At 44.9% G+C, this 27176-nt stretch overlaps 1 protein-coding gene across 38 annotated transcripts in view; it reads right to left on the bottom strand.

The window, feature by feature from the left end:
- Positions 1–27176, bottom strand: part of DHRS7B (dehydrogenase/reductase 7B) — a 97626-nt gene that overhangs the window by 15919 nt on the left and 54531 nt on the right. For 16 of the 38 annotated variants that reach the window (XM_008990947.5, XM_078372381.1, XM_078372371.1 and 13 more), the window contains one exon: positions 5941–6119. In XM_008990947.5, the coding sequence (XP_008989195.1) occupies positions 5941–6094 (154 nt within the window). In that variant the 5' untranslated portion in view covers positions 6095–6119. Of the gene's footprint in view, positions 1–5940; positions 6120–9789; positions 9965–12306; positions 12612–13577; positions 13720–14311; positions 14430–16989; positions 22940–27176 lie in introns of those variants that run through there. The other 22 variants (XM_054255576.2, XM_035299304.3, XM_078372361.1 and 19 more) reach the window with 7 other exon arrangements.

A 27176-nucleotide genomic window follows, 5' to 3' on the forward strand; every position in this document is an offset into this window, starting at 1 on the left:
ACACCCTTGACGTGTCTTGTGTTGGCCCCTGCTGTGTGGCCCAGCATGAAGCTGGGAGCTAGAGCCCAGTGCGGGGCTTATATCCAATGCTACAGACATCCACACAGCAAAGAGAAAGGCAGGCTGAGATGGACAGATGTGTTAAGTACCATGCTCAGAACACCCCATGATACTTCTGTTCACTTGGATCAGCTGTGAGCATCACCCATCCTCATAGCCGAGGGAGCTCAGCATCACTCAGGCAGGGGCTTGTCCTGACTGGCAAGGACAGTCAGGGCCAGCTATTATGGTGCCGTGCCCTGCCAAGGCTGTGTGGTGGCACGACCCAGGTACAGCTCTCCTGGAAATACATGGTCCTGTAAAAAAGTTGGGGCAGAGGACTGAGGCCTTTCCAAGGTCTGATGGGCTGTTTCCCAGGGAGTCCTTGAGGCAGAGGGAGCAGAATGCCTGAGGAGCCACAGGCAGATGGGGCTGGGACAGAAGGTCTAACAGCCTCACTGACTAGGAAGGGGTCAAGTCAGTGCATGGGAGTGCCTGCCACACACAGGACTATTAAGGGTGCCTGCCTTTGAAAAGGCTCAGTCCCACTGGGCAGGAGGGAGTGAGGACACTGGAGGAAAGCAGACTCTACCAAGCCCACCGCACTATTGCAGGTGACAACTGATGAGGACTTCAACTAAGACCACAGCAGGGACAGTCCAAAGCTAGTCAGACACGTGCTCTATATTGTTTTGGTGGCATGAAACAGAAACTAAACTCACACTGGGGTAAAGCAAAAAGAGAATTTGTCAGAGGGATTGTGGGGAAGCTCAAGAATGGAGAGGCAAGCTGGAGGGCCGAAACCTAGGAAGGACCTAAGCGCTGGCTACAGGGGCTCACATCCACACGATGCCCCTGCCACAGTTGTGTCTTGTCTCTTCCCACCATGTCAGCCTTGAATGGGGGCCCCAGAAGAGTCACAGGTTAATTCTCTCATGGCTAAGTGGGAAGGCCTGACTAAAAAAAAAAACCCTGGACACAGGAGGGTAAACCCTCAGAACTGGGGGTGGAGGGAGAACTACCCTGTGAGGAGTCAGAAACGAAACAGTGATGGGAGAAGAAGAGGCAGAGAGTGATGCTGCTACTTCTTGCTTAGCCTTCCCTGCAGCATATCCTATATAAATAAATAGTGCCCTGAAAACACATATACAGCATATGAAAAGCAGCAGCCCAGCAGCCAAGAGAATGGACTTGAGCTAGACTTGAACTCCGGTAAGTTAGAACCTCTGTGTTTCTGACTTTCCTCCTATTTAGGATGCTTTTCATCTATCAAGCACTGTGGTAAGAGATTACCTACCTTAGCTCATTCAGTCCCTGGGGGTGTGGCTGTGGGACTGAATGAGCTAAGGTAGGTACTCTCCTACTGCAGTTCTCCCTAGATAAACAGCACTACAGCAGTGTCAACTGTCGTTTTTGTATTTATATTTATTAAAAACTTTTTTTCTAGAGACAGGGTTTTGCTCTGTTGCTCAGGCTGGAGTGCAGTGGAACAATTACAGTTCACTGCAGCCTCGAACTTCTGGGTTCAAGTGATCCTTCCACCTCAGCCTCCAGAGTAGGTGGGGCCATAGATACTCACCATGGCTGGCTAATTTTTGTATTTTTGTAGAGATGGGGATTTTGCCATGTTGCCCAAGCTGGTGTCAAATTCCTGAGCTCAAGCGATCCTCCTGCCATGACTTCCCAAACTGCTGAGGTTACGGGCATGAGCCACTGTGCCTGGCCATATGTCTGAACCACTTTGTAAAAATGTTGTAGCTGGGCACAGTGACTCATGCCTGTAATGCCAGCACTTTGGGAAGCTGAGGCAGAAGTATCGCTTGAGCCCAGGAGTTTCAGATCAGCCTGGGCAAAATAGGGAGATCTTGTCTCTATAAAAAATAAAAAATTAGGCCGGGTGCAGTGGCTCACGCCTGTAATCCCAGCACTTTGGGTGGCTGAGGCTGGTGGATCACAAGGTCAAGAGATCGAGACCATCCTGGTCAACATGGTGAAACCCCGTCTCTACTAAAAATACAAACAATTAGCTGGCCATGGTGGCGTGTGCTTATAATCCCAGCTACTCAGGTGGCTCAGGCAGGAGAATTGCCTGAACCCAGGAGGCGGAGGTTGCAGTGAGCCGAGATCGCGCCATTGCACTCCAGCCTGGGTAACGAGCAAAACTCCATCTCAAAAAAATAAATAAATAAAAATAAAAAATAAAAAATTAGCCAGGTGCAGTGGCACATGCCTATAGTCCCAACTACTCAGGAGGCTGAGGTAGGAGAATCCCTTGAGCCTGGGAAGTCAAGTGAGCCATGATCACATCACTGTACTCCAGCCTGGGTGACAGAGCAAGACCTGTCTCAAAAAAATAAAAATGTAAGTGTAAATAAATAAATAACAATGTCCTAAAAACAGATGATGAAAACTGCAACGTAGTTTTTGACTTTGTTTTTTTGGATACAGGGTCTCTTGGTCTGTTACCCAGGCTAGATTGCAGTACTGTGATCGTGGGTCTCTGCAGCCTCAACCTCCCAGGTCAAGTGATCCTCCACCTCAGGCTTCCAAGTAGCTGGGACTACAGGCACATGCCACCACATCTGGCTAATGTTTGTAGAGACGGGGTTGCGCCATGTTGCCCAGACTCGTCTAGAACTCCTGACCTCAAGCGATCCTCCTGCCTGGGCCTCCCAAATTGCTGAGATTACAGGTGTGAGCCACCACACTCAGCCACATGCTGGTTTAAAGAGGCACTCCTGTTCTCACCTGAGATGTAGTCTCCCTCAAATGTGCACCAGCAGATCTGTACAGGACACCTCAGCCCCTGGCCCACCCTGACCTGACAACAAGTGAGCCACTGACTTGGTTCCAGACCAAATCTTAGAGGCCCACGTGACCAGGTGGTGCCCTAGCTCCCAGTTCATGAACGGGAATGGCCTTTGCAGGCTAGTTCCATCTCAGGGAGCCAGATGGTGAGGGGCCAATGCTGCAGGGTCAGAAAATCAGGGCTGCCATCTAGCTCCTCAGCTGGGAAGGAAGGAAAGGTCAGAGGGGCAGGCAGTGGGTACTGGTCTGAAGAGTCCTTCCCTTAGAGAAGTGTCAAAATTCCTTAAAGCTAGATTAGCTCAAAACAGGGGAGGAGAGGAAACTCCAGTGTCCTTCACCACCAGGAGTCCTGAGAAGTCTGAGGAGAGGCTTGCTGATGTCTGTCTCATGGTATAAAGCCTCCCTGTGGTCCACAGCTCCTCATTCAGCTCCCCACACAGCACTAGCTCACCCCAGGTGCCTCTCCACAGACCCGACAGTCCTCGGGAAAAAGGTGCTAAGTAGTCTCAATCTAGACACACCATCTTCTTTGAAGGACATGAGGCTGGTGTGTTCATTGGCTCATCCCAACAAAGGGCGGAAGCTCAGAGAGCACCCACCCTGGGTAGTGCGGCCTGGTCCCAGCACTCCAGCCCACCTGCCCTGGTGCACTTCGCAGCAGAGCAGCAAAGTCCCCATAGCAAGGAGGGGGGTGGTGGCTGCACTCCAAGCCAGATGCCCGTATTCCTGAGGCTAGAACTGCTCATCCAGTTTAGAAATCATTCCCAAAGGAACCTTGGGCCCTACTTGCTTCCTCACCCCATTTTGTCTTGTCCTGACCAATGCATAGGACATTTGTGAGGGGCCACCACAGGGTGCAGATACAGAACCAAAGGTGGGAGTCCCATGGAAGTCTAAACAACTTTGTGAAGATGACTTCCTCAATTCTGTTTGAGTTTTGCTTCCTAGCAAAGCTAAAAAGAGAGGAAATGAAAGTTTGTATAGGGAATGACAGAAATGAAAACAACAGATTGGAAGGATTCCATTTTCATTTCTTGAAAAAGTTGATACTGGAAAGTAGGAGGGTCCAAGGAGAAAGGAAAACAACTCCAAGGTACCGTATGTGAAGGGCTGTGGGTGACTCTCCAGTGCCACCAGCACACCTGGCTGGAAATCAAGAGAGCTGTGCACAGCCATGTGGCTAAAGCTGGAGGAAGTAGGTATCCAGAACATTCTGTTCCTTTAGTCACTGGTCCCACTATTCTACAAGGACAAGTTCAAGAAGCTTAAATACAAAACAGGAGACAAGATAGGATAGATATGAAAACTGAAGACTCATTGCATAACTCCAAACCTTCTGGGTGGCTACACAGCAGGCAGAGCCACTGAGGACAGCATATAGCTCTACCTCCTCAAAGAAGTAAGGGAACAGCAACAGTGGCTGTACTTGACATGGCCAGTTAAGAATCTACCCTACTTTGTCTGGATGGAGGGGCTCTTGTTCCCAAGAAGTTAAATGGGGCAGAATATAAGCAGTGACAGGAATTCAGGAAAGGTCTGACATCTTATGATACATAGACAGGCCTGGTGACCTCTGTGACATTTTCTGTTCCCTTCGTAATCTTGTTTTGGAGAGAGGAGATGCAGAATGAAGATGACAGCATGCTTCTCAAACATCCACGGATGGGAGCACCTGTGACTTAGAGCTCCACCTCTGCCATCTCTCAAATGCTCTTCAAGGACTTTCACAAAATGCTTCTTTGAGCTCAAGAGAAGTGGCTGCTGACCACTCTATATATAGTAACTGAGTAAGGTCAGAGGACTGATGATGGCAAAGGGCCTGCAGACAGCTGTCCCTGCAAAGGTCTGGATATCCAATGACAGACATGGTGTTCACCCATGGAGACCTCATATAACATCCACAGTGGTACATAAATGAATCCATACTTCTGAGGCCTTCTAAAGCCTTCTGAGGCCACCCCTGGCCAACTGCAAGTCAGTTCCACTACAAAGGCCCATCTGCTCCTCTATGTTCATGCAGCACCCGACTGTTTATGAGTCCCTGTGCGACCATGCTGCTCCCACCTCTGGGCCCATCTGGAATGTCCTGTCTATCAGCCCACCTTTCCTTTTACCTGGCCATCTCCCCTGCTGAAGCTTTTTAAGACTGTGAGTTCTAGAGACAGAGAGATGTGGATTTGACTCTTGGTTCTGCACTTTCTGGCTGGAAGTCCTGGTCATTCCTTCTTTGAATCTTAGCTATGAAAAGTCAGTGAGATAATGCATGTAAAAATGCTTAGCACCACCCAGCACATATACATGTACCTTGTCCCCAGCAGGCTGGTTTGGGAGCAGACACTACTGCAATGGCAATATACAGAGATAAGTCCTTGCCTTTCTCCTTACAACAGTTGACGGTGACATCCTTGAAGGAAGGGACCCTGTCTTTCATCCGTTTGTCCTAGCACCTGGCCCAGAGCCTCCCACTTAGCAGGTGATCCATCAGCTCCAGCTGAGCTATCAGCAACCAGAAGATGCAGCAGCGGGTGGGGTCACCACAATTCAGGGAATTCCTCAGCCTTCTTCCATGGAACTCCTCAGCCTTATTCCATGGAACTCAGCGTGAGTATGGATGGCAGATGGTGTGGCATGTGCATGTGCAACGTGCCAAGTCAATATATGTGTTTGGCAGGAAAACAGCGGAGCTCTGTAACACACAGCCTTCCAGAAATGGGAGAAGGGGAAGCCCAGGTTTTGACACTCCAAGCCAGGGTCCCAGAATATCATTCCTGAGACTTAGAAGCTCATGGTGTTCACTGGATTGCAATGGAGCTAAAGTGGAGACCCTGGAACAGCTGAGGTGCTATTTATCCTGTCTCTGGCCTTGCTGAGACCACACTGAGGGTACAGTCAGGGGCCTGGCACTGGGATGGCAAAGCTCACAGAACGCATGCACCAAAGCTGCAAACCAGAGCTCCCCACTGAATCCAAGAAAAAACATGTTTTATTTTGTCCTAACACTTTTTGTGGTGGTGGTTCCCTGTGCGGTTGGGAGGCTCCTCATCCCTGGCTGACTTCTCCCCACCCCCTGGCAGCACTGCCTCCAGGACCTACCTCTGCCCAGCCCTGAGGTGGCACCTGTGATCACCACCACAGCGTTCCGCAAGTAGGCCTTCCCGCGCACCCACTGCAGCAGCCGGAAGAGGCCGAAGACACCCAGGCAGCCGAACAGCAGGGGCAGGATGGCTGTGGAGGTGATGAAGTCCATGGCCCTCACCTTCAGCAGATTCTTCCTGGAAGAACCAAAAGCAAATACACCAGTGAAAAAGTAGCAGCACTCAGGGAACTTGCCTAGGCTCTTCCTCTCATCTGATAGGAATCCCAGATCTTCCTCTATGGACTCCAGCTCTAAGCCCTGGCAAGTATTGTCCCAGGCCCTACACCCTTGGCCGACTGTTCAGCATTGCAGAACTTCCTCCTCTCACTCAGTACTGACAAGAGCAGACAGAAAAGCCACAGGCCTCATGCTGCCCCTCAGGGAACAAGCAGAGATTGCCATTCAGCCTAGGACGCAATCACCCACAGTGTTACAGGAAGAGGTAATGTGTCAGCACTCACCTTCTCTCCTTTGGAAACCTGTGTTGGCCTTAACTCAAATAATGCCTGTTTTCAATCCCTGAATATTTGTGAAACTGGAAAGGGTTTTTATAAGGAAAGGAAAAAGAAATTGTACCAGTCTTATCCTCTTCAGAGTAGACCCTGAGAGGATGGATGTTTCTGGGTGGGGCAGCCCCTCGACTGTTACTGTGAGGGCCATGGATGGACTTCTGACCACAGGCCTCACAGATGCCCAGAAGGATTCAGTGCAGGGCCCTGTGTCAAGCACCAGCGTGGGCTCTGGCCAGTAAGCGTGCTGCCCCGCTGTGCCCGTGGCGTGTTCCCGCCCAGCATTCCCCATTGAGCCATGGTCGGCCAGATGAAACCCGGAGGCTGTATGAGTGTGTATGCAACAGTGTAGAGCTGATTCTTGGGAAAGATGTGTTTTTCCCCACCTTCCCTTATTTCTCCTGAGCCTCCCCCATTCCTCCACATTCACCTGTCCCCCTGTGCCCAAAGCAGGAGATGAGATGGAGACCTTATCTCTTGGTGACCTAAGCTGGTGAGGACTGTGTGCTGTTGCTGGAAAGCAATGCCCTGGAGTCCACTTGAGGAACAAGCCAGAGTCTATAAGACAGAAGGCTCACGGTCCAACTCCAGGGCTGTGGTTTATGAGCACAGAATCCTTCTCAGGAAAGAAGAGGCTAGAAACCAAGAAGAGAGTTCTGGCAAACCAGCCTGTAGCTTTAAATTATTCATCGGCTTGGAGCAATGATGTAAAACCTCACCCACCTATTTTAATATCCCATCTCAAGCCCACTTTAATATCCCATCCAGGGCATCAACTCTGGATGCCAGAGTGAAGCCAGGAATACTGCAGACTCCCAACATGCATCTGTCTATGCACCAAGTCACTTCGATCCTGAAGTTCATGTTCAGGGTGGCTGTCCTGATCTATGCTAAACTGCAAGAGGATTCTATCGCAACTGGAACTGTCAACTCAACTAGTTTAGCATTAACGTTTTCACCTGCTTTTCCAGATACACCTGAATTCTTTTTTTTTATTTTTTGAGACAGAGTCTCACTCTGTCACCTAGGCTGGAGTGCAGAGGCGCGATCTTGGCTCACTGCAACTTCTGCCTCCCGGGTTCAAGCAATTCTCCTGTCTTAGCCTCTTGAGTAGCTGGGACTACAGTCACACACACCACCAAGCCTGGCTAATTTTTGTAATTTTAGTAGAGATGGGATTTCGTCATGTTGGTCAGGGTGGTCTCAAACTCCTAACCTCAGGTGATCAGCCCACCTCAGCCTCCCAAAGTGCTGGGATTACAGGAGTGAGTCACTGCCCCTGGCCACACCAGAATTCTTGACCATAAAAAATAGCCACATTCTTAGACTGTAAAAATGACAAGTTTCCCACAAACTGCCACTTAATCCACTTCTAAAAACTCCTCAGCTACTATCTGCTGCATGGCTACAGCTCCCTCTTGCTTTATACTAGGCCAAGCCTCCGCTGGATGCACTGGGGATTAAAGTGGCATCTAAAGCACCAAGCTCTTTGCCCAGACACTACTGGTACCATCCCTGCCCCAAGAGGAAGCTCTGGCCAGGTATTTTTGCCTGCAGGCTACTAAGGACCCTTTGTCTGGAACCTGGGAAGTGCTCAGGAAAGGTGGAGAGCAGGCACCAAGGCCTGTGCCACTCTGGGTTCTGTGGGCGCTGCCTGGAGTTCTGCACAGGACAAAGATCCTGAAAACAGGGAATGTGGGAGGGTTTCCCAGGGGAAGGAGGGATAAACAGGAGGCGGGAATGGTTGCCAGTTTGTTGAAATAACTTTACCAGAAAATTATACCAATTGACAGAAAGCGAGGGCAGGCTCCAGGTAAAGTATAGCTTAGAACTTGCATGTAATAAGCTGGTTGAGGAGTGCGGACTTGGGTGGAGTTCAGCCCAGCCGGACGGCTATTTGCTAAAAGCTTTTTTCTCACTGCAATCCCGGGTCTTTGTACCAGGCAGTCTCAGGGTAGGACTACCCTGCCTTGTCCAGAATAGCCCAGGGACCAGCCACTGCCCACAATGAGCTTGAGGTATGAAAGGAGTAGGGGCCTGGGCTCAGGGAAGGATAGCTGGGCTCAGCCTCTGGGGCTGGGGCCCAGAGCTCCACTAGGTGTGTTGGGCAAAAACCCCTCTGAACACTCCTCCATGGTCTGCTGGAGGCCAGAGCCTGTGAAATCCACCCCATTTCAAACCTACAACCTGGGGCTAAGGCAGAACGCCATTGAGATTATGGGGGTCAAGAGCTAAGTATGGGCCGGGCGCGGTGGCTCAAGCCTGTAATCCCAGCACTTTGGGAGGCTGAGGCGGGTGGATCACAAGGTCAAGAGATCGAGACCATCCTGGTCAACATGGTGAAACCCCGTCTCTACTAAAAATATAAAAAAAAAATTAGCTGGGCATGGTGGTGCGTGCCTGTAATCCCAGCTACTCGGGAGGCTGAGGCAGGAAAATTGCCTGAACCCAGGAGGCGGAGGTTGCGGTGAGCCGAGATCACGCCATTGCACTCCAGCCTGGGTAACAATAGCGAAACTCCGTCTCAAAAAAAAGAGCTAAGTATGCAGCCTGTTGCTTCCCAAAACTCAGAGACCCCCTGAAAAACACAAACTGCAGCCTAACAGTGGCAGTGCAGTAGTCATGAGGATGAACCTCAACCCAGCCCGGCTGGGGAGACACCCTAACCCAGTCACTTGGCAGCCTGGCAAAAGGGCCTTACTGCCCTGGGCCTCGGTGTCCTCACTTCTGAGCTGACGTGAGAGGACCTGCCTCCTGGTTTGTTACAAGGTTGAATGAATTCACTTGTGTGCACAGAGGGAACACAGCTGCCACCAGCATCATCATGACCGTGACTAACTCAAAGTTCCTGGCCCAGGACCTCACCCAACAATCAGACTCCCAAGGCTCTCTGTAGGGACCCCTGGCTTATGAACAGTGGTTCTTTCCAAATAAAGGAAGCTCATTAAATGTCCAGTGCTGTTTAACTTCTATATCTTCATAAACCCTTCAGTTTAATCAAATTAACAAATAGGAAAAACTCTACAACATTGTCAGCAGTTGGGCTCTCACATCCCGAGTTTTATGTTAGAAAATGTGGTTATCAAGGCCAGCAAAGCAGGAGAGAGTAGACAGGTACTAAAATGTCCCTCAACCCCCTGCTCACACTCCGGGAGGAGCAGGATGAAAATAAACCAGCCCAGCAAGGATCCCCAGTGGAAGATGATTAAAGCTCCCCACAAATTGCACTTTCATGCAACCTAATTAAAACTCAAGCCAGCAATCTATGACATGAAGAAAAGAGAGAAAACTACACACCGTCTTGTATACTTCTGGGACTCCTTGAGCACCTGACACAACATCCAGCCTTGGTCTCCTGGCCCTGGGGACCACTTTGCCTGAGGCAAACATGGCACCAGGTGAATCGGATCCATCCTTGGCCTGGGCCGCTTGCTGTGGGGAGAGGGCACGTTGCATTCAGTCTGGTGGGTTGCTATCAAATCAGAATGCAAAGTAAATTAAAAGCCAGTGCCAAGGCCGAACACAGTGCCTCACACCTGTAGTTCCAGCACTTTGGGAGGCCAAGTCAGGGGGATCGCTTGAGCCTGGGAATTCAAGATCAGCCTGGGCAACATGGTGAAATTCCATCTCTACAGAAAATACAAAAACTAACCAGGCATGGTGGTGTGCATCTGTAGTCCCAGCTGCTTGGGAGGCTGAGGTGGGAGGAGCCTGGGAGGCTGAGGCTACAGTGAGCCAAGAGTGCGTCACTGCACTCCAGCCTGAATGGCAGAGTGAGACCCTGTCTCAAAAAACAAACAAACAAACAAAAAACAAAATCCAGTGCCAACTCTCCCCTGCTAACACAGAATGACCATGGTGGGAAAAGATACCCCAGAGCAAGGCATTTATCTGAGAATCAGGTTCAATTCCAGCATAACTTTCCTGGCCAGAGGAAGCTGTTCAGGTTGATAATCCCGACTCCTTCTAGGAGTTTTTCAAATTCTGAAAGCCCTCCTAACTGTTCTTCTACTCTTCAGGGCATGTGTCCACACTGCTGAGCCTCCTTGGGCAGGGAGAGGTGCCAAGCCCAGCCCCGGGCCCTGTAACAGGACGGCACACGACTGCAGTAACAACAAACAGGAGACAGAGCCCGTGCCAAGGCTGCCTGTTCGTTATGGCCCAAAAGCCCTCCTTATCAATTACAGCACTAAATATGGCTACCTAGGAACCTGGACACACAAAATTTTGATTTTTAACGTGCTTGTCTTTGGAAGTCAGGATGGCCATGAGAACTAGCCAGGGAAACCCCATCACCTTGCTATGATGTCCAGGGCTTTCTGCCAGTAAAAAGGACAGCTTCGCAGTGGGAAAAACTGTTCTAGCTGGCCACATTTCCAGATGAGGAAATAAGTCTACATAAACCAAGGTCAAAGGGAAGCCTGTTTTCTTTGAAAATGACATACAAGAAGGACTTTAATATATTTACCAATCATGTATTTTATACCAAAACCCTTATTAGCTGCTAGTTTGAGATATGTAACCAGATCATGGACTGAGAAAGCAAGACTGATTGTATAAAAAGGGACTGGGAAAAAATATCTTGCTCACAATTTTCAGCCTTTGGAGATCAACTTATAAAAAGAAGGGAGAGAGTCCATGCAGTACCACTGTGAGCCACGGCAGAAAGCAGGACAGAGACATGGGGAGAGAGACCGAACCCAGAAAAAGGTGAGAGCCCCTCAAATAGAAACCATAGTGCACACAGCATCTGGAAGCAGAGGGTACCACCTACACATGGAATGTGTGTACTCAGTCACACCCTTAGTCCTTGGGCAAGGGATCCGAAGCATGGTCTCGCACTGATGATAAGTCTCGCGAACCGGCCTGAGGAAGGGACAGAGCTCAGGGGCTCACATATCAATGCTGTCTGCTTGTATTTTCATCCCTTGCCAGATCAACGAGCTCTAAACCCAGGTTAAAAGAGTGCAAAGGTAGCAAAGTCCTTCTAAGGGCAGCCAGAGTTCAGGGCTTTCTGGGATACTGCTACTCCTTTACTTTCTGTTGAACCCACCACTGTCTAATTCCCTCACATCAGTTTATACAGCTCATCCACCCTTTAAAGAACTTCTGGAACCTCCAATTAGACATGAGACTATCACCAAGAAATCAACTCTGAGCACAAATGTCACCTTTTATGCCATCCATTCCATTCCTTCTACTTTGGCCAAAATTCTCCATTGCATTTCACAGATGGAATCCATTCCTAAGATTCCTTTCTCTCAAACATTTTTTTTTTAAAGAACTGTTAATAAAAATAGGTCATTGGAATCTACTCAGAAACCACACAAAGAAATTAAACTACTAACAGCCACATCTGAGAATCAAAGGAGGGGATCTCAAAACCTACTAAAGTTTTTCTAAAAAGAACAATTTCAGGTCTATAAGAAGGATTAGCCCTGAAATAATTTGCCATGTTACACACAAGGAAATCGGGCTAAGGGGCAGAGAGGAGTTCCAATTGGAAGGCAAGACACTGAAACCACACGGCATGGAGCGGCTTAGCACTGCTAAAGCAGTCAGGATCCTGTTCCCACAAACCTACACCTACTATTTTATTTTATAACCAATGGCCAGTTCTGATCAGCTGCTCTATTTAAGGTGACATAAACTATGGGTCATGCTTATGACCCATGTCTTAAGATATATCAGAAAGTTTCTGTCATTTTCAGAAAGTAAAGGCAGGGGTCAAACTGCTTTTTCTGTTTGTCTCAAACGCCTGAGAAGCCATAGTTAAGGCTACCTCCAACTGAAAAAAAAAGAACAATATCCTACCTCAGATGGCAGCTACCTTGCCAGTGGCGGATCCTGGCGCCAGTATCTTCTCTGGTCTTTTGACCTGGACCAGAGGACACCTTCAGGTCAGCAAGCCCTCCCTGGAATGCCTAAACAAGCCACGGCAGAGTGGCCTGTGGGGTATATTTTCAGAAGCCAGCCTTCAGGCCCCTGGTTTAAGAGAGTACAGGCTGGCTTTCATAAAAATAAAACCTGAAATAAGGCTGGAGATTTCAGACCAGGTTCCTGAGTGTTCAATCCTGGGAAGGGCAGCCACATTGAAGTGAGCTCTGCTCTTCAGTAAGACACCAAGCACTTGCTTCCCAGCAATCCTGTGGCGGGGCAGGGGGGGGTGTGTGTTGGGGGGGGGAAAGAGAAAGGTGCCAAAGCCCAGCCCTGGGCCCTTTAACATGACGGCACATGACTGCAGTGACAACAAACAGGAGGCAGAGCCCATGCCAAGGCTGCCTGTTCATTACCGCCCAAAAGCCCCCCTTAACAATTACAGCACTTAAAATGGCTACCTAGGAACCTGGACACACAAAATTTTGTTTTTTCATGTGCTTTTTAAAGTGAATTTAGATCAGGCACAGTGACCAGTGACTCACATCTATAATCTCAGCACTTTGGGAGGCCAGGGTGGGTGGACTGTTTGAGCTCACAAGTTTGAGACCAGCCTGGGCAACACAGTGAAACCCCATCTCTACAAAAATAAAAAGTAGCCAGGCATGGTGGCATAGGCCTGTAGTCCCACCTACTTGGGCGGCTGAAGTGGGAGGATAGCTTGAATGCAGGAGGTAGAGATCATGCCATTGCACTCCACCTTGGGTGACAGAGTGAGACCCTGTCTCAAAAAAAAAAAAAGTGAATATAGTGTTACTCGAAGACGCTGGACTAATGTCACTCTTTCCTAGAAAACACACCAGAGGCCCAGGCCCCCTGCCCCGACCCTGACAGAAACTGGACAAGCAGTCACTGTGGTGGTGAAGAAGAGAAAACACCAGGTTGGCACGGGGGAGGGGGACAAGGCCACCGTGCTGCAGACTTGCTGTGCAACACAGGCAGATTCATTCACTACAGGAAACTAAGCACACTCACATCAGAATGGGGATGATGGCTCCATTGGGAAAATGCATGGGAAAGCACTTTGTAAATGTGAAAATCTTGAACAACTGTGCTGTGAATCATAAACTGAAAAAAGGCAATTCCCAGAGAAGATTTCAGAAACATTCCAAGCAATAGCAGCCAAGCTGGCAGCTTTAAGGACTCACCATGTTTAAGTATGTTTGGTAGAAAGACCAACCTTATTCCTCCACACCCACACCAGGGATCACCTCAGATCCTGGATGTTGTACACTCATCTGGTCAACTACACTTCTTGTGTTCCCTCTGGTACCAGGCACGGAGCTAGGGCTGGGGTGGAGGGCAAGGAATGAAGGAGAAAAGCTGTCTGATCTCATGGAGCCAGCCTCTATGGGAGACTGACAATACACAAAGAAACACAAAAATTGAATAATTGTGATAATGAAAGAAACAATCAGTGTAAAACAACGGAGTAGTGGGGTGTCCAAAGTGCAAGCCTTGCCTGAAGATTTTATTCAAAGTCAGAACAATTCAAACTGCTGTGCTGGCTGAACAGCAGCACCTGGCCGGGGCCACTGCTAATTTCTCACTCCTAAATCAGATTACTGTCTTTAAAAATTACGTATAACAACAGCAACAAGACAGGCAAGACGCCAATGTAAGTATGAGATCAGAAATCTAGTTTAAAAGGAAATGCTAGAGTATCAACTAGAGTATCTAAGAGGAACTATATACAGGCATCAGTTTCAGAAACTTGAGAATAAAGCAAGGCTGGCCCAGTGGCTCACACCTGTAACCCCAGCTACTCAGGAGGCTGAGGTGGGAGAACTGCTTGAGCCCAGGAGTTTGAGACCAGCCTGGGCAACATACTGATATACCATCTAAAAAAGTGAAAAAATTAACTGGGTGTGGTGGCACGTACCTGTAGTCCCAGCTACTCAGGAGACTGAGGTGGGAGGATTGCTTGAGCCCAGGAGTTTAAGGTTATGGTGAGCTATGATCATGCCACTGCACTCCAGCCTAGGCAACAGAATGAGAGCCTGTCTCAAAAAAAAAAAAAAAAACAAAACAACCAGAATGAAGCACAATAAATGACAATATCTGCACTCAAGATTGAGAATGGCCAGGTGCAGTGGTTCATGCCTGTAATCTCAGCCCTTTTGGGGGCTGAGGTGAGAGGATCGCTTGAGCTCAGGAGCTTGAGACCTGCCATATCAGTGAATCGACAAGCAACGTGGTAAACTGTCTCTACCAAAAATGCAAAAATTAGCAGGGTGTGATGACATATGTCTGTGGTCCTAGCTACTCAGGAAACTGAGGTGGGAGTATCACTTGAGCCCCAGAAGTTGAGGCTCCAGTTTGCCGTCATCATGCCACTGCACTCTGGCCTGTGTGACAGAGTGAGATTCTGTCGCAAAACAAATGAATAAATTTTTTTAAATTTAAATAAAAAGATTGAGCACAATTATCCACTGTGTATCTGCTGTAGCAGAGATTCATTCAACAAATGATCACCAAACACCTACTGTGTGCTAACTGTTCCAGGCTCTGGAGTGCAGTAAACAAAACTGGGAATAAATTATTGTCCTCATGGAGATAATGCAGTAATGAAAGCAACAAACAATAAACAAGGTAAGTAAAATGTGCATGCACGAATGTAACACGCTGAGAGCTGCTGAGGGGAAAGAAAGGCAGGCGAAGAGGGAGTAATGAATGGTCAGGGCATCTGCCTGCAAACCTGAAGGAAGCATCCATAGTTGATGGATATAATTTGGATTCAGTGCTTTTTCAGTTATGCTCCCTTCATTGAAACATTGGGCCCTTTATATTTCATTCCTTCTTTTAGTCGGCCAACAATTATTTGAATACCCACTAAGGAATGTGGAGCTTAGACCCTATCAATGAATCAACAAGACCCAACCCAATGCCATCGTGTGCGTGGACTAAGACAGAGAGGAGAATGATCAGTCACAAACATTTAATTACCATGTGGCAAGGGCTACGAAGAGGCCATCTGATGCTATTTTAAGCACCTAGCTAATCTGGTCATTTGTATTGCTTTTCCATCGACTAAAATGCCTTGTAACATTTCATGGGATTTTCTTCATGGGGGCATTGAAATGGGGGCAGAAAGAGACCTCACTATTAACACTTCACAGCAAGCAGACTCTGGGAGATTTGTAGCAGGAATAGAAATACAACAAAAGCAGTTTTACTTTCTGATATGCTTTTTAAAGTGAATTCAATTCACTAGAGTGGTCAGCACAAAGACTCAAGAAGTGAAATACACAGAACTGACAAAAAACTCAAGAAGTAAATGTCCCCTAGTGTCCAGACAATGTACCAAAGCCATTTCTTCCTAATTTAACTTCATTAGATTATACCTCTGTGTGTGTGTGTGTGTGTGTGTGTGTGTGTGTGTGTTTGAGACAGAGTCTCACCCTGTCACCCAGGCTGGACTGCAGTGGCACGATGTCGGTTCATTGAGACCTCCGCCTCCTGGGTTCAAGCAATTCTACTGCCTCAGCCTTCTGAGTTATGTGGGGATTACAGACGCCCACTGCCACACCTGGCTAGTTTTTGTGTTTTTAGTAGAGACGGGGTTTCTTCATGTTGGCCAGGCTGGTCTCAAAGTCCTGACCTCAGGTGATCCACCTGCCTCAGCCTCCCAAAGTGCTCAGATTACAGGCATGAGCCACTGCATCCGGTCTATATCTATATTTTAAATGGTACCAAGGATTCTCAAGACATTAAATGACAATTTTAAGAGCCTTCATTATAGAAAACACTCTCAATGCTAAATGCTTTTTGATAAGTAGAAGGTAGAAGAAAAAGTGGGTCTCTAGTAGTTCGTTCTTGACTGCTGTCCTCCCTGGTAACACCTATTCAATCCTCCAGTCCTGTTTGGGCACCATCTCCTCCCTGAACTCTTTCAAGCCACCCAGCAACCCTGACTTCCATACCTGGACAGCATTAGTCACTTCCTTTTCAGTGCAGCCTCCATAGCGTCTCACAAAGCATCACAACAATTCCCCTTCACTGCTACGTGCCTCCCTAGACAGCAGTTCTCTGAGGGTCTGGCCTTTCATTCTTTTTTTTTTTTTTTTTTTTTTTTTAAGACGGAGTTTGGCTCTTGTTACCCAGGCTGGAGTGCAATGGCATGATCTTGGCTCACCACAACCTCCGCCTCCTGGATTCAGGCAATTCTCCTGCCTCAGTCTCCTGAGTAGCTGGGATTACAGGCACGTGCCACCATGCCCAGCTAATTTTTCTGTATTCTTAGTAGAGACGGGGTTTCACCATGTTGACCAGGATGGTCTCGATCTCTTGACCTCGTGATCCACCCGCCTCGGCCTCCCAAAGTGCTGGGATTCCAGGCTTGAGCCACTGCGCCCGGCCCTCATTCTGACTCTCACACCGTCTATGTGGTGAGAACTTCGTAAATGTTTGTTGAATAAGATTGTATCGTGGAAATAATCTAATCCAATCCCCTCAGATTACAGAAAAAACAGAGCCCAGATGTGTTATTTTGTTAGCCTACGCTCAGTATTAAGCAGAATCCTGAAGAACAAAAGTTCTCAGTCCATTTTAACTACTCACCAGTTGCCGTAAGAAAATCAAACATTCCTGCAGCTTCATCTTGGCAAAATATCACTAAAACAAATTACAGCAAACAAATCACATCCTGGAGCAAAATATGTCATTCACTGGGGATTAAACATTAAATGTTGCTTAATTTCATCTAGTCTCATGGTTAAAATTGGAATATTTTGAATTCCAACAAATTCCTGTCTTGGTTTCCTCAGAGTTAGATCATCATGTCTCTGTTCGCTTTTTCTCTCAGACAAATTTGCCTTACTGTAATTTATTTAGGATGATGGCTCACCCTGAATTCCAAGTTATTTTTAGAACTGAAAAACATTTTTGTGAAATTTAACTAGGAAATGCCCTTTACTCTGCAACAAGTTTCTGTAACAGCTCTCCTGAAAACTTTTAGTACACTTTTAATGCCAATAAACACACAGGAGGAAGGGCACATGCTGGAAAGGCTGACTGGGAAGGCAAGTGTCATGAGTTGAGAAGGGTGTGCCACTCCCAGCATCTATGATTTCACTTAAAAATAGCCTAGCAGGTGCTGTCATTTTCTTTACCAAGCATCCTAGCGAATACTTCCTGAGGACATGGCTGTGTCTCTTTAGGACAGGCATACAGTAAGTTATCAATCTATTCCCCCCACTATTAGATTTCTCACTTTACTTCATAGATACATTTTGTTTTCCTCTTATTTCTCTCCCAGGGCCTTCTTCCTGGGGATTCAAGATGTCTAGAGTCATTTCCTTTTAGCCTAAAGGACTTCCTTTAATACAGCATTTCTTGAAGGACAAGTCTGCAATCTACCAATTATCTCAGTCTTTGTTTATATAGGAATGTCTTTATTTTACCTTCAATTTTGAAGGATAGTTTTAGATACAGAATGTCATGTATATTCTTTGAATATATAGTTCTACTGCTTTGTAGCTGCCATTTTTTAATTAATAAAAATTTTAAGACTAATTTTAGGTTCACAGCAAAACTGAAAGGAAAATACAGAGTTCCCATACACCTCTGTGTCCACACAAGTACAGCTTCCCCCATTATCCACATCCCCCACTGGTGTTACATTGTTAAAACCCACGTGCCTGCGCTGTCACATCATTGTCACCCAGAGGCCAAAGTTTACATTAGTGTCCACTCTCAGTGCTATGCGTTTTCTTGGTTTGGACAAATGCATACTGACATATATCTATCATTGCAGTATCATACAGAATAGTTTCACTGCCCTCAAAATCCTCTGTGCTCCACCTATTCATCTCCCTCCTCCCTAACTCATGAACCTTTATCTTCAGTTTTGCCTTTTCCAGAAAGTCATATAGTTGAAACCATATAGTATGTGGCCTTTCCAAATTGACTACTTTCACTTAGTAATATACATTTCAGTTTCCTCCATGTCTCTTCATAGTTTCATAGCTCATTTTTTTTTAGCACTGAATAATATTCAGTTGTCTGCATGTACTAGTTTCTCCATTCAAAGATATCTTGGTGGCTTCCAAGTTTTGGCAATTATGAATAAAGCTGCTATAAACATCTGTGTGCAGGTTTTTGTGTAGATATAAGTAATTTATCTGGGTAAATATCAAGGAGTGTGATTACTGGTTGTACGGTAAAGTACCTTTCATTTTGTAAGAACCTACCAACTGTCTTCCAAAGTGGCTGCAGCATTTTGCATTTCCACCAGTAACGAATAAGAGTTTCTAACGCTCCACTTCCTTGCTAGCATCTGGTGATGTCAATATTCTGAATTTTAGCCATCTATTTGGTGTGCAGTGTTATCTCACTATCATTTTAATTTGCATTTCCCTTATGAAATATTATACAGAGCATCTTTTCCTATGCTTCTTTGCCACTTGTATATTTTCTTTACCCAGATGTCTCTTCAGATCTTTTGTCCATTTTTAAATTGTGTTATTTTTAATTTTTTAACTTTTGAGACAGAGTCTCACTTTGTCACCCAGGCTGGAGTGCACTGGCATGATTAACGTCACAGCAACCTCTGCCTCCCAGGCTCAAGTGATTGTCCTGCCTCAGCCTCCCAAGTGGCTAGGATTACAGGTAAGTGCCACTACCACCCAGCTAATTTTCGTATGTTTAGCACAGACAGGGTTTCACCATGTTGGCCAGGCTGGTCTTGAATTCTTGAGCTCAAATGATCCACCAACCTTGGCGTCCCAAAGTGCTGGGATTACAGGAATGAACCACCACGCCCAGCCCTATTTTTCACTGATGAGTTTTAACAGTTGTTTGTATATTTTAGATAACAGTGGTGGTGTTCGTTTTGTTTTGTTGTTGTTTTTGAGAAAGTGTCTTGCTTTATGGCCCAGGCTGGAGTGCTATGACTCACTGCCACCTCAACTTCCTGGTCTCAAGGGATTCCCTCAGCTTCCCAAGTAGCTAGAACTACAGGCATGTACCACTGTGCCCTAATTTAAAAAAAAAATTCTGCAGAGACAGGGTCTTGCCATCTTGCCCAGGCTGGTCCCAAACTCTTGGGCACAGTGATTCTCTCATCTTGGCCTCCCAAAGGGCTGGGATTATAGATATGAGCCACCATTCCAGCCGATAATCATCCTTTATAATGTCTTTTGGAAATATTTTCTACTAGCCTGTGGTTTGTTTTCTCATTCTCTTGACATAGTCGTTCTTAGATCAGAAGCTTTTAATTTTAATGAAGTATAGTTTATCAATTATTTTTTTCATGGATCATGCCCAGAAGTCACCACTGTATCTGAGGTCATCAAATTTTCTCTTATGTTGTTTTCTAGGAGTTTTGTAGTTTTGCATTTTACATTTAGGTCTGTAATCCATTTTTGAGTTAACTTCTGTGAAAGGTGTAAAGTCTCCCCAGAAAATGAGTTAAAAAAAAAAAAGGTGTAAAGTCTGTGTTTAGATTCTTTTTTTGCATGCAGATAGTGTTCCAGTACCATCCGCTGAAAAGACTTACCTTTTTTCCATTGTCAAAGAGCAGCTGGCTCTATTTATGTGAGTCTATTTCTGGGCTCTCAATTCCGTTCCATTGATCTACTGTTTCACCAATATCACTGTCCTGATTAATGTAGCTTCATACTAAGTCTTGAAGGCAGGTAGTGTCAGTCCTCTGCCTTGTTTCTCCTATAATATTGAGTTGGTTATTCTTGGTCTTTTACCTCTCCATATAAACTTTAGAATCAGTTTTTAACATCTATAAAATGACTTGTTGGGATTTGGATTGGGATTACGTTGACTCTATAGATAAATTAGGAAGAAATTATATCTTGACATTATTGAATTGTTCTGTCTGTGAACATGGAATATCTATTTAGTTGATATATTTGATCAAGTTTTATAGTCTGCCTCATTAAAAACTTGTTCATACTGTATTGTGTGTGTGTGTGTGTGTGTGTGTGTGTGTGTGTGTGACAGAGTCTTGTTCTGTCAGCAGGTGCCAGGCTGGAGTACAGTGGCATGATCTTGGCTCACTGCAACCTCCACCTCCTGGGTTCAAGCAATTCTCCTGCCTCAGCCTCCCAAGTAACTGGGATTAGAGGCACGCACCACCACACCCAGCTAATTTTTGTATTTTAGTAGAAACACAGTTTTCACCATGTTGACCAGGAAGGTCTCGATCTCTTGACCTCCTGATCCACCCATCTCGGCCTCTGAAAGTGCTGGGATTATAGGCGTGAGCCACCGTGCCTGGCCCTGTAATGTCTTTTTAATTTCAAACTCTACTTGTTCACTATTGGTATATAGCAAAGTGATTCATTTTTGTATATTAACCTCGTATCCTGCAACTTTGCTTAAACACTTGTTCCGGGAGTTTTTTGTTCTTTCAGATTTTTTACATAAATGATTGCCATCTGTGAACAAATACATTTTTATTTCTTCCTTCCCAATCTTTACAATTTTTATTTCATTTTATTGTCTTACTGCACTATATAGGACTTCCAGTATGATGTTAAAAAAAAAATTAAGGCAGGGCGCGGTGGCTCACGCCTGTAATCCCAGCACTTTGGGAGGCCAAGGTGGGTGGATCACAAAGTCAAGGGACCGAGACCATCCTGGCCAACATGGTGAAACCCCGTCTCTACTAAAAACACAAAAATTAGCCGGGCATGGTGGCACGAGCCTGTGGTCCCAGCTACTTGGGAGGTTGAGGTGGAAGAATCACTTGAACCCCGGAGGAGGAGGTTGCAGTGAGCCGAGACTGCACCACTAAACTCCAGCCTGGCAACAGAGCAAGACTCCGTCTCAAAAAAAAAAAAAAATTAATGATTCAATATAAGATATGGGTGGGAAAACAACTTTTTAAAGTAATGGTGACAGGGAACATCCTCACCATGTTCCTGATCTTAGTGGGAAAGCTCTGAGTTTTTCACCATTAAGTATAATGTTGGCTGTAGTTTTTTGTAAGTATTTTTTATCAAGATGAGGAAGTTCCCTTTTATTCCTATTTGCTGAGAATTTTAATCATGAATCAGAGATGTATATTGTCAAATACTTTCTCTGCATCTATTGATAGAATCATGTGCCTTTTTTTTCCTCTTTAGCTTGTTGATGTGATGGATTAATTTTTTTTTTTTTTTTTTTCAGACAGGGTCTCACTCTGTCAACCAGGCTGGAGTGCAGTGGCACAATCTTGGCTCACTGCAGCCCTTACCTCCCAGGCTTAAGTGATTTTTCTGTCTCAGCCTCCTAAGTAGCTGGTACTACAGGAGTGTGCCACCATGCCTGGGTCATTTTTGTGGAGACAGGGTTTCACTATTTTGCCCAGGCTGGTCTTGAATTCCTGGACTTAAGTAATCCACTGGCCTCGGCCTCCCAAAGTACTGGAACTATAGGAATGAGCCACTGTGCCCAGCCAGATTACACTAGCTTTTTTGTTTTTTTAAAGACAGGGTCTCACTTTGTTGCCAAGACTGGAGTGCAGTGGTGCAATCATGACTACCTGCACCCTCAACTGCCCAGGCTCAAGTGATTCTCCGATTTCAGACCACAGGTATACATTACCACACCTGGCCAATTTTATTATTTGTAGAGACAAGGTCTTGCTCTGTTGCCCAAGTTGGTCTTGAATTCCTGGAGTCAAGCAATACTCCCACCTCAGCCCTCCCAAAGTGTTAGGATTACAAGCATGAGCCACTGTCCCTAGCCTGATTTGAATATTGAACAAGACTTGCATATCTCAGACAAATCCCACTTGGTCATGGTCCCGGTCATTTTCATACATTACTGCATTCAATTTGCTAATATTTTGTTGAGGATATTTGCATCTATGTTCATGAGAGATACTGGAATATATTTTTATTTTCTTATATTATCCTTAGTTTTGGTATTAGGGTAATGTAGGCCTCATAGGTTGACTTCAAAAGTATTCTTTCTGCTTCTGTCTCCTGGGAGAGATTGTAGAAAATTGGTATAATTTTTCTGGGCTTAGTGCTTTCTGTTTGGAAAGTTATTATTGATTCCATTTCTCTAATGGATATAGGCCCATTCAGATTGTCTATTTCTTATTGTGTGAGTTTTAGCAGATTGTGTCTTTTAATGGAATTAGTCTATTTCATCTAGGTTATCAAGTAACAGGCACAGAGTTATTAATAGTATTCTTTTATTCTTCATTGTTGTTTGTTTTTGAGATGAAGTCTTGTTTGTCACCAGGCAGGAGTACAGTGGCGCGATATTGGCTCAATGCAACCTCCATCTCCCAAGTTCAAGAAATTCTCCTGCCTCAGACTCCTGAGTAGCTGGGACTATAGGCGCATGCCACCATGCCTGGCTAACTTTTGTATTTTTACAGAGATGTGGTTTCACCATGTTGGTCAGGCTGGTCTCAAACTCCTGACCTCAACTGATCCACCAGCCTTGGCTGGTGACCAAGATGAAGATGCAGAGGACCACTGTCATCCGCTGAGACTACTTCCACTACATCCGCAAGTACAACTGCTTCAGGAAGCACCACAAGAACACGTTTGTACACCTGTTGTTGAACAAAGTAGTTTATACATGTTAATTATATCCAATTGACTGCTGTTGAGTTGAACCATGTTCTTAATAATTTTCTGTATGCCAAATCTGTCTTTTTGATAAAGGAGCACTGAAATTTCCAAATATAATAGTGGATTCATCTCTTTCTCTGTACAGTTCTATCTGTTTTTGCCTCACATATTTTGATGCTCTATTACATGTATATTACATTAAAGATGGTTGTCTTATTGGAGTACTGATCTGTTGTCATAATGTAATGCTTTTTATCCCTGATAACTTTCCTTGCTTTGCAGTCCGCCCTGTATAGAAGTATAACTACCCCCATTTTCTTTAGTCAGTGTTAGTATAATGGATCTTTCTTCATCTCTTTACTTTTAATCTATATGTGTCTTTATACTTAAAGTGGGTTTCCTGCAAACAACATATATTTGGGTCTTATTTTTTATAAACTTTCACAATCTCCGCCTTTTAACTGATGTAACGGACACTGACATTTAAAGTGATTATTGACATAGCTGGACTAACTGCTATCATATTTGTTACTGTTTTGTTTGTTTGTTGCCCTTGTTCTTTGCTTCTCTTTTGGTCTTCCACACTTGTTCTGTCCATTGTGGTAACTGAGCATTTTACATGATTCAATTTTCTCTCCTTTCATAGCTTACTGATTATGCTGCTTTTTTTTTTTTTTTTTTTTTTTTTTTGGCAGTTTCACTCTTGTTGCCCAGGCTGGAGTGCAATGGCACAATCTCGGCTCTCCACAACCTCTGCCTCCTGGGTTCAAGCAATTTTCCTGCCTCAGCCTCCAGAGTAGCAGAGATTACAGGTATGCACCACCAGGCCTGGCTAATTTTTGTATTTTTAGTAGAGATGGGGTTTCTCCATGTTGATCAGGCTGGTCTTGAACTCCCGACCTCATGTGATCCACCTGCCTCGGCCTCTCAAAGTGCTAGAATTACAGGTGTGAGCCACTGTGCCCGGCCAATTAGTCTTCTTTGTAAAAAAAACTTTAGTAGTTGCCCTAGAATTTATAGTACACATTTCCAGTGAATCCAAGACCACTTTCAAATAACACTATAGGACTCCACAGGTATTGCAAGTTTATAATAACAAAATATTCCTGATCCTTCCCTCTCTGTCCTTGTACTATTGCTGTCATTTATTTCACTTACAACAAAGAATACATAAACACATATATATGTTCATTTATATACATATATGTATTGGCATATAAAAGTATACATAATAAAATAAATTGTTGCTATTATTGTGAACAAATTTTATCTGTTAGCCCATCAGGAATAAGAAAAATAATGTTTTTCTTTTACCTTCACTTATTCTTTTTTCAATGTTCTTTCATTTAGATCAGAGTTTCTGACTCATCATTTTCTTTCTCTCTGAAAAACTTCTTATGTTTCTTGCAAGGCACATCTACTAGCAACAAATTCCTTCAATTTTATTTATTTTTGGTCTGAGAAAGTCTCTGTTTTTCCTTTACTTTAGAAGGATAATTATGCAGGGTACAGAATTCCAAGTTGGTGGGTTTTCTTTTCTCTCAACACTTTAAATATTCTCCCTCACTGTAATCTTCTAGTTAAAAGCAACTGGGATTTCAGGACCCCAATTGCTACGCCAATGCGTCAGCAGCCAGTAATAACTACAAACCCAATAAACCCATCATAAATTTAAAATGCCATAAATTAAAAATGCATTTAATACACTTAACCTACCAAACATCATAGATTAACCTAACCTACCTTAGACATGATCAGAATGCTTATACTAGTCTACAGTTAGGCAGTATCAGCTCAGATAAACCCATTTTATAATAAAGCATTGACTATTTCATGTAATTTACTAATACTGTACTGAAAGTAAAAAAGAATTGATGTATGGGTACTAAGTACAGTTTCTACATGCATATTACTTTTGCATCACAAAGTTGAGAAATGGTTAAGTAGAACCATCGTAAGTTGGGGACCATCTGTAGTTTAATTTTCCTTATCACTCCTTATCCAGCAATGGAAAACAAAGTGACCTTTTAAAATTCCCCTTTTTATTAACTGAGATGCTTCTACACAGTATAATATTCTACCATATGCAACATACTAAGAAAGGTAACATTTTCCTGTAAAACTGCATTTAAATATTTTCTTTTTAAAAACATTTTCTGAAGAGTTACTGAGAAACACTCCATTAAGTACCACAATTTAAAATTTTACATGTTGATTTTTTAAAAATCTACTAGAGTAGTGAGGGTGTCTACCTTTTCTCTGTACAGATTCCTTTGGAAATCTGATTATTACTATGTCTGCTAAAAGGCAAGCAAATACAAAATTGTGGAAATGATTTCAGGAGACCTACAAAACCCTTGAAGACCATCTGTATGCTCCAAGTTACAATACCTACCTTTACTGGAAAATCTTTTTATTTTTTTGAGACAGAGTCTCACTCTGTGACCCAGGCTGGGTGTGATCTTGGCTCACTACAACCTCCACCTCCCAGGTTCAAGTGGCTCTCCTGCCTCAGCCTCTCAAGTAGCTGGGATTACAGGCACACACTACCACACTCGGCTAATTTTTTATTTTTAGTAGAGATGGCGTTTCGCCATGTTGGCCAGGCTGGTCTCAAACTCCTGTCCTCAGTTGACCCACCCACCTTAGCCTCACAAAGTGCTGAGATTACAGGCATGAGCCACCATGCCTAGCCTGGAAAATCCTTCTGCAATGCAAATATTCACCATTTAAACCTGGTTGAATTAGTAAACCTGGGTTTTTATAAATCTAGATTACTTAAACTAAGGCAGTCCAGCATGACAAATAAAATGCTTGTTTTTCTTTCCTGCATGTCATAGCAACTGATTTGGAGTAAAAATGTTGCCACCATTTACTTTGTTTCACTTGTGAACTTATCCCCTTTGGACCCCAGTTTTCTCACCTCCAGAATGAGTGGATCCTTATTCTATCTGCATCTCAAGGCAGTTATGAGATAAGACCTAAAGAGGTAACAGTTCCTCATTTACCATAAAGCATTACACATTGAGTGGAGTCTGCTGGAATGATCTGTACTCACATCTGTCCTCAGCTGCTATAAGCATCCTCTACTGCTGCATGTCTACATCAGGTGAGTGTTTCTCAACCTGAGGGTAAACAATTAGATGAAGAGAAAGCACAGAATTGTCAAGAGCCTCCTGCCAGAGCTCCTAGAACCCTCAGTTGCACCTGACCTGTCCACAGGTGGTCTCTCTCTGGTGGCCTAAGAAAGGCCACTTGATTCAACTCTGTTTCCTATGCCATGCACAAGCTTGATGCTGAATAAACGTCTGCTGACTTAATGATGAACAAATGAAAAGTAGATGTGAAAAGAGCAAACATTTTTAACACCTTAGGCTTCCTCACTGTAATCTTCTAGCATTAAGCAACTGGGATTTCAGGACCCCAATTGCTACCCCAAAGAGTTAGCAGCCAGCAATAACTATAACTCTTTTGTGCAAGCTGCCAGGTTAGATAGATGAGATCCTCAGAAGGGGCACACACAGGCATCTGAGAACCACTATTTGACTGTCATAATTCGTAAAAATCATGGGTTAAAATAAAAGGAAAAAGACTGACCCTCTGTAAAGACCTGACAATTGATAAGAAGAGAGGAACTATGCTCCTTTCAGGTGCTTTTTATGTACTGCAAAATGCTATAATGTCACAATCCTTCACTCCTTTGAAAATGTCATAGAAAGCACTAATATGCCAACTCCACAAATCTGAAGTAGCTGGGCATGGTGCTGCATGCTGTAGTTCCAGCTACTCAGGAGGCTGAGGCAGAAAAATCACTTGAACCGGGAGGCGGAAGTTACAGCGAGCCAAAATCACACCACTGCACTCCAGCCTGGATGATGGAGTGAGATACCATCTCAAAAAAAAAAATAATAATAGCTGGGTGTGGTGGCGGGCGCCTGTAATCCCGGCTACTCAGGAGGCTGAGGCACGAGAATTGCTTGAACCAGGGAGGTGGAGGTTGCAATGAGCCGAGATCGTGCTGCTGCACTCCAGTCTGGGCAACAGAGCAAGACTCCATCTTAAAACAAAAAAAGGCCAGGCGCACTGGCTCATGCCTGTAATCCAGCACTTTGGGAAGCCAAGGAGGGTGGATCACAAAGTCAGGAGTTTGAGACCGGCCTGACCAACAGGCTGGTTTTACAGTACTTCTACTTGCCAAAGTTTATGTAAAATGCAAAT

This window comes from Callithrix jacchus, chromosome 5, assembly GCF_049354715.1.
Source record: "Callithrix jacchus isolate 240 chromosome 5, calJac240_pri, whole genome shotgun sequence".
Lineage (NCBI taxonomy): Eukaryota > Metazoa > Chordata > Mammalia > Primates > Cebidae > Callithrix > Callithrix jacchus.